Source organism: Homalodisca vitripennis, unplaced genomic scaffold (genome assembly GCF_021130785.1).
Source record: "Homalodisca vitripennis isolate AUS2020 unplaced genomic scaffold, UT_GWSS_2.1 ScUCBcl_1089;HRSCAF=4290, whole genome shotgun sequence".
Taxonomy (NCBI): domain Eukaryota; kingdom Metazoa; phylum Arthropoda; class Insecta; order Hemiptera; family Cicadellidae; genus Homalodisca; species Homalodisca vitripennis.
The window spans coordinates 34,766-51,069 of NW_025777213.1; the positions used below are offsets into that span (position 1 = coordinate 34,766).

General features: G+C 29.7%; 1 protein-coding gene across 1 annotated transcript; it reads right to left on the reverse strand.

Annotated features, from left to right (window-relative positions):
• Nucleotides 1-11,898: 11,898 nt before the first annotated feature.
• Nucleotides 11,899-15,559, reverse strand: LOC124371199 (piggyBac transposable element-derived protein 3-like). The gene is made up of 3 exons (XM_046829529.1): nt 15,532-15,559; nt 13,934-14,591; nt 11,899-11,977 (listed from the first exon to the last, which is right to left on the reverse strand). Exons 1-3 carry the CDS (start codon nt 15,557-15,559, stop codon nt 11,899-11,901), a joined length of 765 nt encoding a protein of 254 aa, XP_046685485.1.
• Between the last annotated feature and the right edge of the window lie 745 nt (nt 15,560-16,304).

A 16,304-nucleotide genomic window follows, 5' to 3' on the forward strand; every position in this document is an offset into this window, starting at 1 on the left:
GCCATTATTAGTTTCCTCAAGGCAACCTCAACGACAGAATAACCATCTGATCTCTTTTTTGCTCTAAGTTAATAGTGAAATATTAGTGGTTCTTGTGTTTTAAACACATTCACTGCTGCTAAAAGATTAACATATATTGCAACAATGTTCGAATGTCTCTGATTGGAGGCAACAGCATCTGGAGTGAGCTCGGTGTACCTCTTTTTGTTATTATGCTAAATATGATAGACCCATTAATAAAACAGTAATATCAAAATTAATTTTTTAAAATTGTTAAAGATATTCCTACTTTATTGAAAATGGTACTAAAGCATGTGATTAGTAATATATTTCAAAAAAGTAGATATGATGTTAGGGCTGGGTTAGGATCAAACAAAACAAAAAAAAAACTTTCAGGAAGGGTATATAAAAAAAGACCACTTATCCAATCAAGGTTTCTAGTTATGAAAATAGTCAGTTTTTTTGTCTTCAAGAAATTTGTTTTAAAGTTTGGTGACTCTAAAATAAACAAAAAAAAATATATTTAATTTAAATTTTGAAGATGAAATGTTTTGAAAATAATAATACTCCAAATGTTATTGTTTAAAAATTGTACATTGCAAAATTACATTAAAAATATCTTTCAAAGTATTTGCAACTATTTTGCCCTCTGATACGAGTTCCGTTATCGTAAAGTCTTAAAGTGTATCCATGACAGATTTTCATTGAGTATATCTTGTAAATTGGTTATTTAATTATTTATCTTAATTTTTGTTTAGCCTCCATTCAAATAGGAATAGTTCATTTTCGTTGGTTTTTAAAGTAATTTTTTACGAATATTACCTAAATACGTATCAATATAATTCCTAAAATTAATTCTAGTATATTAGTATTTAAAAGTGATACTATTTTTCCTAGTATTTAAAAAGATATTGAAATAGTAGTTATTTTACATTTTAATATTTTCTGGGTAAACACAGTTGTAACTAGAATCAAGTTAATTTTCTATTCATATGAGCTTGAATATATTTTGTTAATGATGTGAAATATGATATCATAAAAAGTATTTTCTGTGAAACCTTAACTTAAACACATTAATGTATTTGGTTTTTTTTTTAATGTGAATAACTAAAATGCTATTGACGGTAATCTTGGTTTTCAATTAAATGAAAATCCCATTCAAATAAGCATAATAATTTAAACAGAGCAAATAAAAAATTAATATTGTAGCAGCAATATATTTGTATTATGCATTAACCCATATGCACGCTAATTTTTAATAACGTTTTAAAAGCTAGGAATTCATATTTTTTTGGTTTAGCTAGTTTCACAAATAAATTAGAATAGCTTGAAGTTATATTACAAAACTTAAGTAAATTACACTTTAATTGTTTGGATAAGTTTAGGATATGTTGACAGCCCTCCCAGTGCTGCTATCTTCATTACAGTTATCTAGTTAAAGTTTTATGCCGAGACTGTCTGTCGTAACAACTTGAATGTAGTCTGCAGTTTTAACACGTGTCATAACATGCTAATGGGTTAAAAACAGTAAATCGGGATTTTCAGTCAAATATATACATTGATGATATATAAAATTGTGAATATACCAGAGTTTTGCTGACAATTCAGCTAATTGGTTAGTAATCAAAATTGGTTTAGATGAAGGTATTTTAGTAATTACTTGATCCTGGAAACGTTGACTGACCCTAGTGGTGTTGATCGCGTAACTTCTAAAGTGCGATTTACAACGAAAGTATTTATTTGTATTTTATTGGTAAAAGTAATATTACCAATCAAAGATCTTTAATTATACATTAATCGAAAGCCATGTGTTGTTTTTAATGTTTAGTGGTCTTTGATTCTTTTTTATCCTGTTTCTAATAGCTGATCTGTGTGGTTTTCTCAGATGTGATTTTGTTGTTAACTTCTGTACAGCGGAGATTATTTGTAAAAAAATCATTTTGTTCTGTGCTCAGAAAGGTTTTTTAATTCAAAGTTTATCATACACTGTTGATTGTATTAGTTCAGAATAGTCGTATTACCTGATTGAAAAAATAAATGTTTTCTTACAGCAAACTAATGGCACAATTTAGTCAAATGCATCATAAATATATTGGAGTAGTGTCGTGAAATAAGCCTCGTGATTAGCAATTTACAATATTTTTGTCCATATAAAATACAAATCGTAAGTAAAACTTTGAAACTGCGAAACAAAATTTTATACAATCTATATATATAAAAATGAATGTTTGTATGTTTGTCCTTTATGGAATCGTGAACTATTGGACCGATCATGATGAAAATTTGTACGTATATGTATTTTTCCACGGAGAAGGTTTATAAGCTATGCCCATCCCTTTCCCGATTCAGGATTCCGCCCCACTGGTTACAGAAATACCCATAAGAAATGCATTGCAGCAAACATATGTTAACGTCTTTTCAAATTTTTAATCAGCTGTTCTTTGTAAACATATATTACACTTATAGTTTTAAAGCATAGAGTAAGCTTAAGAGAAACGACAAATTTTGTTTAAACTGTTTTTGCAATCACTGTTAAACATAGACTTTACTATCCAGATAATACAATTCAAATTTGACGTAAAAATTCACCTTTAACTGCAATATTTATTTAATATAAACCATGCTCATGCTTGATCAGAAGAGTAATGCAGATATCATAATTACTATCTTACGTTGGCTACAAATATAAAGAATGTTATAAAATCAACCTTAGTTGTTTTTTTTGACAGAAGTATGGTTCTCAAAACTCTGTGTGTACATATTCTCTCGATCGAGACAACAAAGCAAGCTCAATCGTGGCATCGGAGATATAACTAATTTAATCTAAAATTTATTATAGTAAAAAAAAAAAATTACTAAGTAATATAAGGACTTCGGTTCTTAAGATTTGCGTGCGAAGCCGTGGGTAACAGCTAGATAGAGGCAGGAATATGGTACATACCTTCATAATACGCCCAAGAGGCTCACGATGGAACGACTATCAATTATCTCAGCAATGTTTAGAATGTGATAGAAAAAGAATAAGTGAATATAGTGTACTGTTTTCAACGGGAAATTGCGTGCGAAGCCGCGGGCAACTTTTGCAAAAAATTATTGAAATGCGCAGCAAAGCGCGCCGGGCCCGCTAGTTATTCAATAAAAATTATTAAAAATAATACAGATCATAAAACTTTGTCTCTGTACATAAAATTTTACACATGCTATTTATCTAGTAATTTTTACGTATTTTCAGTATACTAATTTTATCGTGCTTTCTGCATTTTATAGATTCATGTAAATGGTGGAAAAGGTACCTTTTAATAATAATATAATAATAATAATAATTCTTTATTTTGTCAAAAACACAGAATATACATTTTGCATATACATATTCATGCATAATAAAATACATACATACATTTACATAGCATAAATCAAAATAAATGTTCTTACATTAAGTAACTACAATATGTTCATTTTAAGATGCAAAAACAGTCTCAATAAAAGATAATATAACTTAAAAAAAAACTGTATTTAAGACAAGACAAAATAGGAACCCCATAGGTAAAACCAGTATTGGGATCTCCATCACTTAACTAAAGCAAAAAAAAAATCGGCTAGCAGCGACACGCAACTCGTATTAGGAAAAAAAAAATTTATTTTACTCAAAAAATAATCTCTGTTTAATAACTCTGTGCTTTAAATTACACAACTAAATTTATCCCTTCAAAAAAGTAACTGTACAACAATAACAAAATAAACTATTATTACAGAGGGAATAAAAAAAAAAGATAATAATAATAAAATCTACACAACAAGTCTACACTAATTTAAATTGTGACATTTAACCAGTTGTCTATATTTTGTTGCTCAAACAACCAAATTTTTAGATTTTTCAAGAACTCATTTAGTTTTGTAAATTGGTTTATCTTCGGAGTTATTAAATTAAACAAACGCGGTGCCACACTAGTATAAAACTTTTGATGTACTGTTAAATGAGACTTTGGCACAAACACTACTTGATATTTTCTTAAATTATAGGTCGTTTGGCGAGCCACGGAAAATGAGGTGCTTCTAATGTAAAAGATTTTTAGTACTTTAAAAATGTATAAATGACGCAGTGGAAGAATCTTTAGGTTTGAGAAAATTGGCCATGTATGTTCAAATTTTTTCTCTACGCACGATTAGTCTCATGAACCTTTTTTGAAAAATTATAATGGGATACAAAGTTGAGCAGTAGGTCCCTCCCCAGCATGTAATGCCATAAGAAAGCCTAGAGCCAACGAGAGCATGGTAAACCCCAACCAACACTTCAACACTCCTACACATCTGCTGAAGTAAATACATGCTCCTTAGACTAAGATACAACTCTTTTTTCAATTTTTTTTATATGTTCTTTCCAGGTTAAACTGCTATCAATAACCAAACCCAAGTATTTTATACTTTTAACTTGTTCTAATTGTAAGCAATTACAATCATTACAACGTAAATGAAAACATCTGAAATCATGAAATTTCAATGGTATGTTAAAAGTTAAAACATTTTTCAGACTAAATATTATAAATTTGGTTTTTTCACTAAGAATCATGAAATGTTTATCAAAACCACACCCTTAAATAATATAAATCTCTTGACATATCACTATGCAAAGCCTCAAGGTCAAAGTTATCATAAATAAAAAGCAGCATCATCCGCAAAAGCAACGAGTCTGCCCTTAAAGCGTCCATCGCACAACTCATTAATGTACATTAAAAAAAGGATAGGCCCCAGGACTGAGCCCTGAGGCACTCCAAAATCAACAGAACCTGCATCACTTAGGGTATTGCCAATTCGAACCCTTTGCTCCCTCTCAGAAAGATAGCTGGAAAACCAGTCATGTGATAATCCCCTAATACCCGCTATCCACAGCTTCTCCAACAATATTTTATGATTAATGGTATCGAAAGCTTTTGTTATGTCAACGAATAATGCAGAAACTTTTTTATTATTGTTAATTGAGCTATAAACAGCCTCCATAAAATGAAGTAAGGCATCCTCAGTAGACATGCCTTCTCGGAAACCAAACTAGTTGTTACTGAAAAAGTTATGTTTATTTAAAAAGTCAACTAAACGCCTTTTGACTATCTTCTCAAGTACTTTAGCAAATACTGACAGCAGGGATATTGGGCGGAAACAATTGGGCTGTGTAAAATCCCCCTTTTTAAAAATTGGTGTCACAATTGCCTTTTTTAAGCAAAGTGGAAACTCCCCAGTTGACAAACTAAAATTATACAGGTATTCTAGAACATTTACAATATTAGGTGCTATACATTTAAGAACTGTAGAGCCTATCATATCAAAAACCTGGTGCTTTATTGTTCTTCATTTCTTGTATCATTTGTAAAAGCCGCGATGGAGATTTGGTGAAAATAAAAAGTCGAGGGATAGATACTCTCATTTCGTCAAGTAAACAAAGCAATGATCAGCGGTACAAAACATTTCAGAAATTGACTGAGGCACACATTCATGATGGTTGTCGATCGGCATACAATAGACCTCGATCAATTGTTACAGCTTCCAAAGAACAAATAAGAAAAAAAGTCGATTGGGAAGAAGATTATGAAAAAAGCATGTGATTTTGAGCATCATTGTGTTTTTTGTGAAGAACCTTGTAACCAAAATAGAGCATTTCGCGGCATGCAGAAGTTTGAGACTAAAGAAAAATTTTATCAACTTTAAAGGGAAGAGATGTTTCACAATCATTTAATAAAAGTCTGTTAGTTAGACTGAATTTTCTCAAAGAATCAGATGAAGTTCAAGCTTATTATCATAATAGGTGCATGTCATCTTTTTATGATGGGACAAGCTCAACATCTTGTAGACATACATCGAGTGTAGATTCTAAAGATTTCATAAGTTACTGCGTGTATTACTTAAAAAAAATTCATCCGAGTGCCAATTTTCCCTTAACGAAATTAAAGAAGATTTTGATGGTGATATCCCAACATTAAATACATTTAAAAAGTGAGTGATAGTTTTGATAACGATCTTGTGTTTCCTTCAATGAAAGGAGATACAATCATTGAATTTAAAAAAAGCAGTGAAAAAATTGAGTAGAATATGGTATGAATCACGATTAGATGACGTAGAATATGAAAAAAAAGATATTTATATTTTTAATTTCACTGAAAAAATACATAAATATTAAAAGAAAACTTTTGGAAAGAAATAATGGTTTCTTGATTCAATTTCAATAAGAATTGTAAAAAATATTGTAAATAGATCAAAAATATGTGATGAAAAATATAAATTTAAAAAAAAATTACAAAGACTCGAATTCTGTTTTTTATTTATTTAAAAATTTCCACGTAATTGCTAAATATGCATGATTCATTATTATTTTGCTTAATGCTTACAAATAGCACTGGTATAAAAAAAATTATAATTAAATAATAACAATTTTTCCACGTAAATAATACAATGTATTCAAAATGTTGATTAAAAATTATCAAAATATTTTTTTAAAGTGAAATTTTATTATAACGGCTGAATATTTCTTAATGAAAAAAATACAGTAAGTTTAGAATAGCACAAAGTATATTTGATCAAAATTTCAGCTCAATCGAACCATTTTTGTAAAAAAAAAATTAAAAACCAAAAAAACTGTTTTTTGAATTTTTTGGGAGATTTTTGAGGTTAGGGCAAAAATGATTATTAAATAAGTTGTAGATTTTTTCATTTCCAACAACTTTTATATTTGACTTTTTTCAATAGGATGCATTGTTTACTCACAAATTGCAAAAAACCATTTTCACCCCTAAAAACCACCCCTCCTATACCCCCTAATAGGCGATTTTGGTTCGGAATGGTGTTTTTTATTTATTTATGATGTATTTGACTAAATTGTGCCATTAGTTTGCTGTAAGAAAACATTTATTTATTTGACCATTTTTAACGTGCTATTTCTCCTGGACTAGAATGGATGATCCTTGTAAAACAAGTGATATTTTTAACATTCTAATGGAATCAGATGTGACTGACTTTATTGAGTATGAAATAAGAACAAGTTATTCTATCTTGTTTTATTTTATTTTTTAATTTTGAAGTAAAAAAACTGACTTATACACTGTTCAGCTTTAGCCCACTTCATAAAAAGGTGGAAAAACATTAATTTGCATGAGATTGAATTTTATTATGCTTATTTCATTATGTTGCTTAGCAACTGAAATTGTGTAAAAATTAGCCACTTTGCGCTTTTCTCTGTAAATGAAAGTTATCATTTTTATTTCTGAACCCCTTAACACTACATATTTTTGTGTTTACAACTAAATTTCCTACAAATGAGGTATTTTAAACTTTTGAAACATCTTAAGTTTTATTATAATACAGATAATTTAATGTAATATATTTTTTTTCACATATTATACAGTAAATAAAATGTATTGATTGGTTCTCAGCGAATACAAAAACTGAATAAACGGCAGCTGTGGACCATGTCTTGTTACAGTAAATCTGTTAAATCAGTTATTTATTATTCAATTTAAATAATTTTAGTGTCATTAGATTTGTAAAGAAAACCTCTACAAACTGTTATTCTTGCAATTCTTGAGAAAAATTTTAGTTTTTAAGACATTCAAAGTTTAAAAATGTTAATGGCCGCCATTTTGAAAATACTAAATATAATGTTATTATATACTTTTCAGTAACTAGCCTTGTTATCATAAACAATTGAGTCAAATTTGGTATAATTTCATTTAGTAGTTTTTAAGATATTAATTTTTGTATAAAAAACCCATAACAGACATACAGATGGGAAACTAAGCATCGGAGACTCATGTTTATATGGTAAAATATGTTTGTCTTGACCTGAGCAATAACGTTGTATACCTTTGTCCAGAGAGTTACAGGATACCCTGTATATAACACTTTATTCGTATAAGATTTTTATGAAATACAAAGCGACCCCATAAAACTTACAATGATAAGCACACGGAATTTCTTATAGATGCTTCCACTGTTAACAATTAGTCATTCAGAAATATCATTTATGTTTGTGATTATAATATTGTAATCAAAAGACATTATTAATTCATTGACATTTGTATGTGAGGATTTGGGTTTGGATTAAAGTATGTTGTTTATTTACTTATCGTTTATTATTATTTAATGCGTAAAATATTTATCATAGTTTGCAGATTTTCGACAAGTGGTAAAAAATTATTTAAATTAATGTATTGTAATTCTTGTATTAGCTCAATTATTGTGATATTCACCTTAAATGAGCTATAAAAATCATAAATGGAAATAAAACTAAAACACATTAAAGCAGCTAATAGACAATAGGCATTTGATAACATGCATTTAATAAAGTTTATCCTATGGTAAATAACGTTTTAGCGTGTTTCATAAAATGATTAGGAACAAACAATATGTGCAATTAATGTTGATATTGTATATTTTGATACCAGTGTAGATTATATATTGAGTGTCCAAATGTTATCTTTATTGTGTACTTTAAGGTGTATGTGTTAGTGAAAGTTTGTCAAATGCACTTTTTTGTGCATTGTGATTTATTTTCTATAGAAATATTAAAGTGTACGTACATGTATATTTTTATTATGTATGAATAACAAAGTGCCTGTGAAAATAACTATTTATTTATGTTTAATTTCCTATAAAGTCAGTCGATATAACCTTTTGAAATAAAAAATAAGACAATAACTCACCCTAATTTATATTCTATTTTCAATTTGTATTTAATTATTATTAAATGTTTTGTATATTATAAGGTTTACTGTAGTGTGCTATCCACTTTAAAAACAATTCCATGCAATTTAATATAATGTAAATGGAACAATTAAAAAGTATCACAAATATTGTATTTGAAGTAACAGCGTGAAAATTGCAAATTTGTTTGAATTTGCACACAGTAGTGTCATCTTTGTCATTCATAAGACAAAAACTTACCTAGATACTTAATTAATATTTAAAAACATGTATTTTTTTGTCAGCAGGTGAACAAATAAACACACAAGAACATATTATCATTCTTGAGACGTTTAAAACCTAACTACACAAATTTCAAAACATAACTGTGTCAGCTAAAATTATTATCAAAAGTAATGTTTTTGTTAAAAAGATATCAAATGATGCCATTTAATTAAGTATATATGTATATAATTTTATTTCCTAAGGGTTTCTCTGTACGAAATAGTTTTACAGAATAACTTCATACTGCGTAATAAATAATTATTTACCAACTAAATAACAACCATATCACTTATTTAAGAACAGTAATATTATACAATCTCTGTCAAAAGTATAAGAACACTAGCAAAATACTAATACATGTACTCTAGTACTGTACTTAAAGCTGTCTCTACAAACAGAAAACATTATGTGGGATCCGCTGTATTAAATATAGAAAGGTCTAATTTGTGTAAAAAACTTTTGTTTTCCATGGGTCTTTATAACATTATCAAATTTAGCAAATGTTTAAGTACTAGAGTTTGTATATATATATATAATATATATATATATATATAATAATATAATAAAATATTATATATATATATAATAATTAAATATAATAATATATTATATATATACATAAAATATATTATATATATTATATATATATACATATAAATGGTGGCACATTCACCCGGCAAGTGAGAGATCCAGGTTCTACTCCCGGCGGAGCAAGTACTTTTTGTGATTCAATGTGTATTGAAATTAAATAAGGCTATTGCCATTTATACAGTTTAATGTAAATAAAAGTCGTTTGACAGGTATTTGGTCTTCCGATCATATGTTAGTTTGCTTATTTAAACGCATATGTGACAGATACGGCCAAATACAAAATAATTGAATCCGAAAAAGTAAGCGCTCTGTGGTGTAATGGTAGCACATTCACCCGGCAAGTGAGAGACCCGGGTTCGACTCCCGGCGGAGCAAGTACTTTTTGTGATTCAATGTTTATTGAAATTATATATATATAACTAATATCATATTCATTCATTGTGTTCTATTCATTGGAGATTATTTTTAAATTGTTTCGACTTAAAATTATTGTAATGAAATAATTTGTAGGTTACCAGATCTATTTCAATATATCATATTTGTCTGCCAGGAACAAAACTGGTATACATTTTTATCAGTGTAAGTGGAATGAGGCATCTCAGATCAATTTTTTTACGAGCTAGAGTATGGTAAATGAACAAATATGATGTATAATTACTTTTAATAGGAATGTGAAGAAGGAAAAAAGTTCAATTGCGTAAACATGTTCAATTGAGTAAACAATGGGTTTTCAAACATTGTTTAGTGAAAATAAAGTTCCTATCACTATAAGTCACAGTTTGCATTTTTTTCCCTCCAGCTAATGTTTGTATAGCTATGAGATATTTGACAATCAGCACAGTTTTGATGTCCTTAAAACACCTGTGATAGATTCATAACAAACATCTGTATATTTTGTACAATTTGTTTGGGTTTTACACAATTACTCAGAAAAATACTTAATTAAGCTGTAGTTTTACATATTTTGGTTTTAGGTACTTATTTTATTGTGTTAAAGTTATTACTAGGATACTAATTTGATTAATAATGAAACTAAAAAATTCAATAATTGATCAATGAATTGAGCATAAACTTTATCAAGAGATTATTATTGCTCTATACATTTAAGGCAATTTAAATAATAAATCAAAGAGTTATTTTCAATAGTGCTTTAAAGTAAAACAAAAATTAATACACGTGTAGTCACAGTGGTTAGTGGTTTAGGTTTGTGATATTGTTGTGTAGTACTGCTTAATAATGCTTCAAAGAAACTACCTACTTCCATGTATCAAAATAGTCATTTAGGTAGTAAATATTTTATTTATTTAATTTGTATTAACTTATTTTATTTAAACATAATATGAAACCAATATTTATTTCTAGTTATAAGTTGTCATTGACTTAGTAAACTATAATAAAGTGAATTTTAATTTATATAATAAAACATCCATTTTGTGTTTTTTTATATTTAATTTCTCCCTTTTTCCTTCATTTTAGTATCGTTCTTGAGAATGTCAACCATTTGTCTGGAACAATGTATCGTTGTACATGTTTTTCAAAAAACTGTTTCACAACGATGTATTGTGTCTTTCTTCCAAAAACTATTGTACAAGGACATTTCATTGTTGTGTAAATATTTTTTTTGTAAAACAAGCGTATCTTTTATACCAGCGAAGAATTAAAATCCCTTCATAGTAAAATTAACATTTTGTACTTTCCTTTAAGCTTCCATATAGTATTGAGTGTAAAAATATTGCTGTGATTTGGATGGCCATGGCACGCGCTCAATTGCTATGGCAGTGGAGTGACTATTGTTTCTCCAAATTACTTGAAATTGTTAAGATCTGTTCGTAATTATGAGCATATTTATTTTTTATGATATTCAAATATTAATATACAAAATAAATAAATAAAATATATTTTATAACAATCTAAAAAATTCTAAATGTAAATAAAATATAAAAAATTGCTTTTACCCAAAACAGAATTCTATTGGCTGAAGAATAAGACTAGTTTCAAGCAAATATCGGTGATGTGTACAAATTTACACATTTTGAAGCAAAACACTTGGTAAACGTCAATTTGAGCTGATAGTTTTGAGTATTACAAATGTTTAAAACCTGAACATTTTTGGGAAAAGATTTTTGTTATAAACAGCTAAAGCGTTAAAATGTATGATATGACATTATACTTTTGTGGTATATTTCATTCTAGCAGTGTTTTGATTTTATTATTTTTAATATAAAAATATGAAAATATATTTAAGGTTATTAAGAAATTATTATTAATTTTTATTTCAAAACAGCAGAGCCCGGAAGATAATGAATGGTTGTGTGAGGGGGAGTGTGGGGTAAGGAGGAGGGCGAGGTTTACAACTCTCTAAGGACCCATACTGTGGTCTACTCTCCAGGGGTACATTGGGGGTGTGATGAGCACTCTGGGTTTGAGAGCACGGAATCTTCAAACCAGCAATCACGTTTCTGTACTTTGCATATATAGTTTATTTTAGAATGTACTGTTTTAAATTCTAGAATGACAAGATTCACTATACAAACATAGTACCTATATTTTTTCACGCTAAATTAGATCACCTTGTGAGTGTCTATTGACTTTTGTTATATTGTAAGACATATACTGAAAAAAAAATAACTTCATTTTTATCACGTGATATTGCATATTACTGTCTGCAAGATGAGTTTATCTTTGATAATACTTCATAGAAAAAGATTACTGTGAATGCTTTAGGAGTACTTATCATGTGTAGAGAATTTGGATTCATAACGACTGGAACAAGCAAAAAAGATATTACAACTCACAATATATTGTGGTTAAATATACTAAAATTATTTTGAATTCTTAAAAACATAAATTGTACCGATATAATACAACAATAAATATTTTTGATTTATGTTGCATTCTGTACAGTTATTTATCTTAAATTATGCTAAGAAAAAGAAGTTTTCATTTTTGATGTCACATTGCATATTGCTATTTGAATATGTATAGGAACAGATAACTTTCAATGCTTTAGGAGTACTTATCATGTGTAGACAATTTGGATTCATAACGACTGGAACATGTAAACAATACTTTACAAACTCATGATATATTGTGGTTAAAATATACTAAAATTATTTATAATTCTTAAAACACAAATTGTGCTGATAGAACACAGCAATAAATATTTTTTGATTTGTGTTACATTTTGTACAGTTAATTACTTTAAATCGTTTTTTGTTTGGGTTAACGCACAATTCTTTAGTGAGACGCTAATTTAGTCCATTGAGTGTAATAACCTGCAGCAAAGCCTTACATAAAGTTTGTGTTTTCAATAACTGGAACTCAACTAAAGTTTTGTTGAGTAAGTAATTAAGGAACAATGGATCAACAAATTAACTGCCTCATGCCTCATCACTGAAATCGAATTGGAAGCTTAGAACTAATTGGCTTGGATTTTCTCTTCCCTTTGCCAAAATAAAACTTCATTAATTACAATTAGGAGCTATAGGTGACTAAAGTTCGATATTGCTTTGATGTAATAATAAATAAGCCACTTGCAAATTTTACTTTATAGCTTTAAGAAACATGTTACAGTAACTTCATACTATGAAAAAGTGGTTATGAATGTGTTTAATCTTGGTAAATTATCAGACAAAGTCCCGTTCCTTTCACGTCCATGACCACAGAAGTCTCAGTTGAACAGGTGTCCTCAGTGCAATCTGATGGCCAGTACTAGTAATACCATTGATGCGGCCTAGCACAACAATTCTATTAATTAGCCCTTGTTACTAACATCATGAGACCTTAAGGATTGCTTTGACAGTTTAAAAATTGAGATGTGCATTTGTGATTTAAATATTCAACTTTAATTTTGTTTAACCCATTAAAGCCTGAATTATTTTTTTTTAATTTTTACAAATATGTTGATATATGTAGTATCTACAAGTGCTATTTAAGCTATTGACACCATTTTTAGTGATATGAGTAGGCAGTAGTTGCAGAACGGGGGTGGTACAATAATGTACCGCTAGGCTTCTCGGCTACTGCCTGTTTACATAACATAAATGCACACTCTTTTTATATTTTACTGTGATTGATTTTAATTAAAAATTGGACTATTGGTTAAAATAACTAACAAAACATTTAATAAATATATTTTTTATTTGCAATTAATGAGTTTAAATAATTTATACTAAGACGATTATGCTAATTATGACATTATGCTAACAATCCATTGGTCTTATCTACAAAATGGAATCAGTCCTTTTGTTCATTACATTTCAAACTAAACTAAATCTTATATAAACAAACTATTTACTTGCAATGAAACGGCTTGAAGCAATTGACACACAGACCAACATTACATTTAATACATTGAGTTTGGACCCTTTTTATGCAATTCATTCCTTGACACCTTCTCCTCTCCCCATTGGTTGGCACAATCAGATGGTCCACACGATCGTAACGGATGGCGTCAGATACTGGGCAGCTGCTGTTACTGAATCTTGACGCACTTAGTGTTCGGCCGGGACCCTTGGGAAGAACTTTATAGTTGGTCAAGTAGGTCTTCACAATTTCTCGCCTGAATTGTAGTAGTGAGATATTAGATCCTGTTGCCCTCATCAGAACCCAAGCGTTGTGGGCTGCAGCATCTATCATCCAAGTAAAAATGCACCACCACCATTTCTTTCCTCGAATATTCACTCTATAATTGGACACTCCCTGGTCCATTCTGTCCACTCCCCCCATTGCTCTGTTATACTTCATTATCAAGTTAGGTTGAGTTATTTGGATGTGTTTTTTATGAGTTTGAGAGTACCTGTCTACTTTTCCGACTGGTTCTACACTGTAACAATTGGAAGCCACAGTGACAACAGAATTGTCCATCCACCTTACAATAATCAAGTTTTCTTTCTTACACGACACATAGTCATAGTAACCGCGAGATTGCTTTTTCATGTCAGATGGTGTTGTTAGACAAAAGTCTTTGTTGTTTGATGGCAGGCGATTGTTTCTAATTGTGCCTGTAGCAGTGTAGTTCACTGTCTTGAGGCAACTAAGCAAATTGATTCCTGTGAACAGATTGTCAAAATATATATCAAATGGTAAGTACTTGTACTTATCTGGCATTTCAAACATCATCTTGACAAGAGGAGCAGCAGATTTTCCCAAAATCTTTTCGTCATCTTGGTGCAAGCCAGGAATGTTCGTTTTGATAAGGTTCAAAGTTTTATAAGATAACCTTTAAGAGGTGCACAGAGACCAAAGTTTGTACCCAAATCTAATCGGTTTCCCTTTTATAAATTGTTTACATCCATGCTTCCCATAATATTCAATCATCGACTCATCATAACTCAGCTCCGTGTCACCTTTATATTTGTCCAAAAATCCCTTCTTTAAAATATTTAACATAGGCCTTAGCTTTGAGTAACGATCATTAGCGTCCAACTTAGAGTTATCAGCACAATGCAGGTAGCGCATTATGTAAAAGAACCTGTCTCTTCTCATAGCCTCAGATACAAAAGAATTTTTTACATCTAATTCATTTTCCCAATAGTTTTCTTTTGCTTGGCACTTGGTTGTAGCCACTGAGAAGCAGAATTGCTAAGAAACACTTCATTTCTTCATGACTTACAGAAATGTTATTGTTGTTTTTTTGCCTGCTATAAGTAATACTTTCTTTGACCAACAATTCAATAATATCATTACAGAAAAATAATTCAAACAGTTCAGTTGGTGTTTTATTGTTAAACTCACTATAATTTGGTTCAGGTTTCAACCTGTGAACGTTGTTTATATCTTTTTTTTCCCACTTCATTTTTTTTTTATGAATGCCATCAAATTTTAGCTTGCTAGTAATAGATTCTGTGGGCAAAGAGAGCAAATTAGAGGTTTTTCTCCGTTTTAGATTAGGGGTGGTGGTAGCTTCATCGGTAAGTCTACCGATCCCAGAGATTCCGCTGGATATTGGTTCTTCAGTGAGATCACAGGTTGTGCTAAGCCTAGGCATACCTTGCACTTCGTCATGTTCATCCCCCATTCTTGTGCCATCAGCCAACACTGCTTCTCCGAAGCCAGCTAACTGAATTTTCGGTAAATTGTCTAGTTTTAACCCCCATCATCCTCATCTGCAGAATCTTCTGCGGATGTATCCCCATCGAATTCAGGTGGTTGAATGAAAATCCGTTGTACAGAGGGAAGTTCATCATTCTCTTCAAGTAGAGTTGTTATTTCAGCAACAGTCAATCTGTAACGAAACCAAAACCATATAATAGGTAGGCCTATAAGAATTAACCAATGTATAATCTATAGTCTATATCCAAAGTACAATAACACATACATACCATAAAAAAGATAAAGAAATAAGATAATCAGGCCATTTAGATACGATTTTATTATATGTAAACATCAATTTCGCAGATCAGGTTATTGTGTTGACATGGTAGTGTGTTGTCCTAGCGGTTACAATAATGTACCATCTAGGTTATGTCTAGTGTATATGTAAGAAAACCACTGCCATTTGTGTAAATTAGACATATATGTCTACTACATATAGTACTTTTGATGATTACAACATTTGTATTAGAAATAACTTTTCTTATATGCTCACTAAAGAATAAAACAAAACTTACCTCTTGTGAAAATCCATAGTCTACTGATTCCTCATATGCTACACAGCATAACTGAAAGTGAAAACTGAACACAGCTGAAGCAGTGCTACCACACTACAAACATTAAATCATGTTTGTAGAGTAATATTATGTTTGATTTCAAACAAAGTTTAT

What these genes read in the sequence shown, in the direction of transcription:
- LOC124371199 (XM_046829529.1), bottom strand. Translation starts at nt 15,559, where the DNA reads ATGGGGGATGAACATGACGAAGTGCAAG. An exon ending in TGAACATGACGAAGTGCAAG is followed by an intron (nt 14,592 to 15,531) that starts GTATGCCTAGGC and finishes ATCTGTTCACAG; the next exon opens with GAATCAATTTGCTTAGTTGC. An exon ending in ACCAATGGGGAGAGGAGAAG is followed by an intron (nt 11,978 to 13,933) that starts GTGTCAAGGAAT and finishes GCTGGTTTGAAG; the next exon opens with ATTCCGTGCTCTCAAACCCA.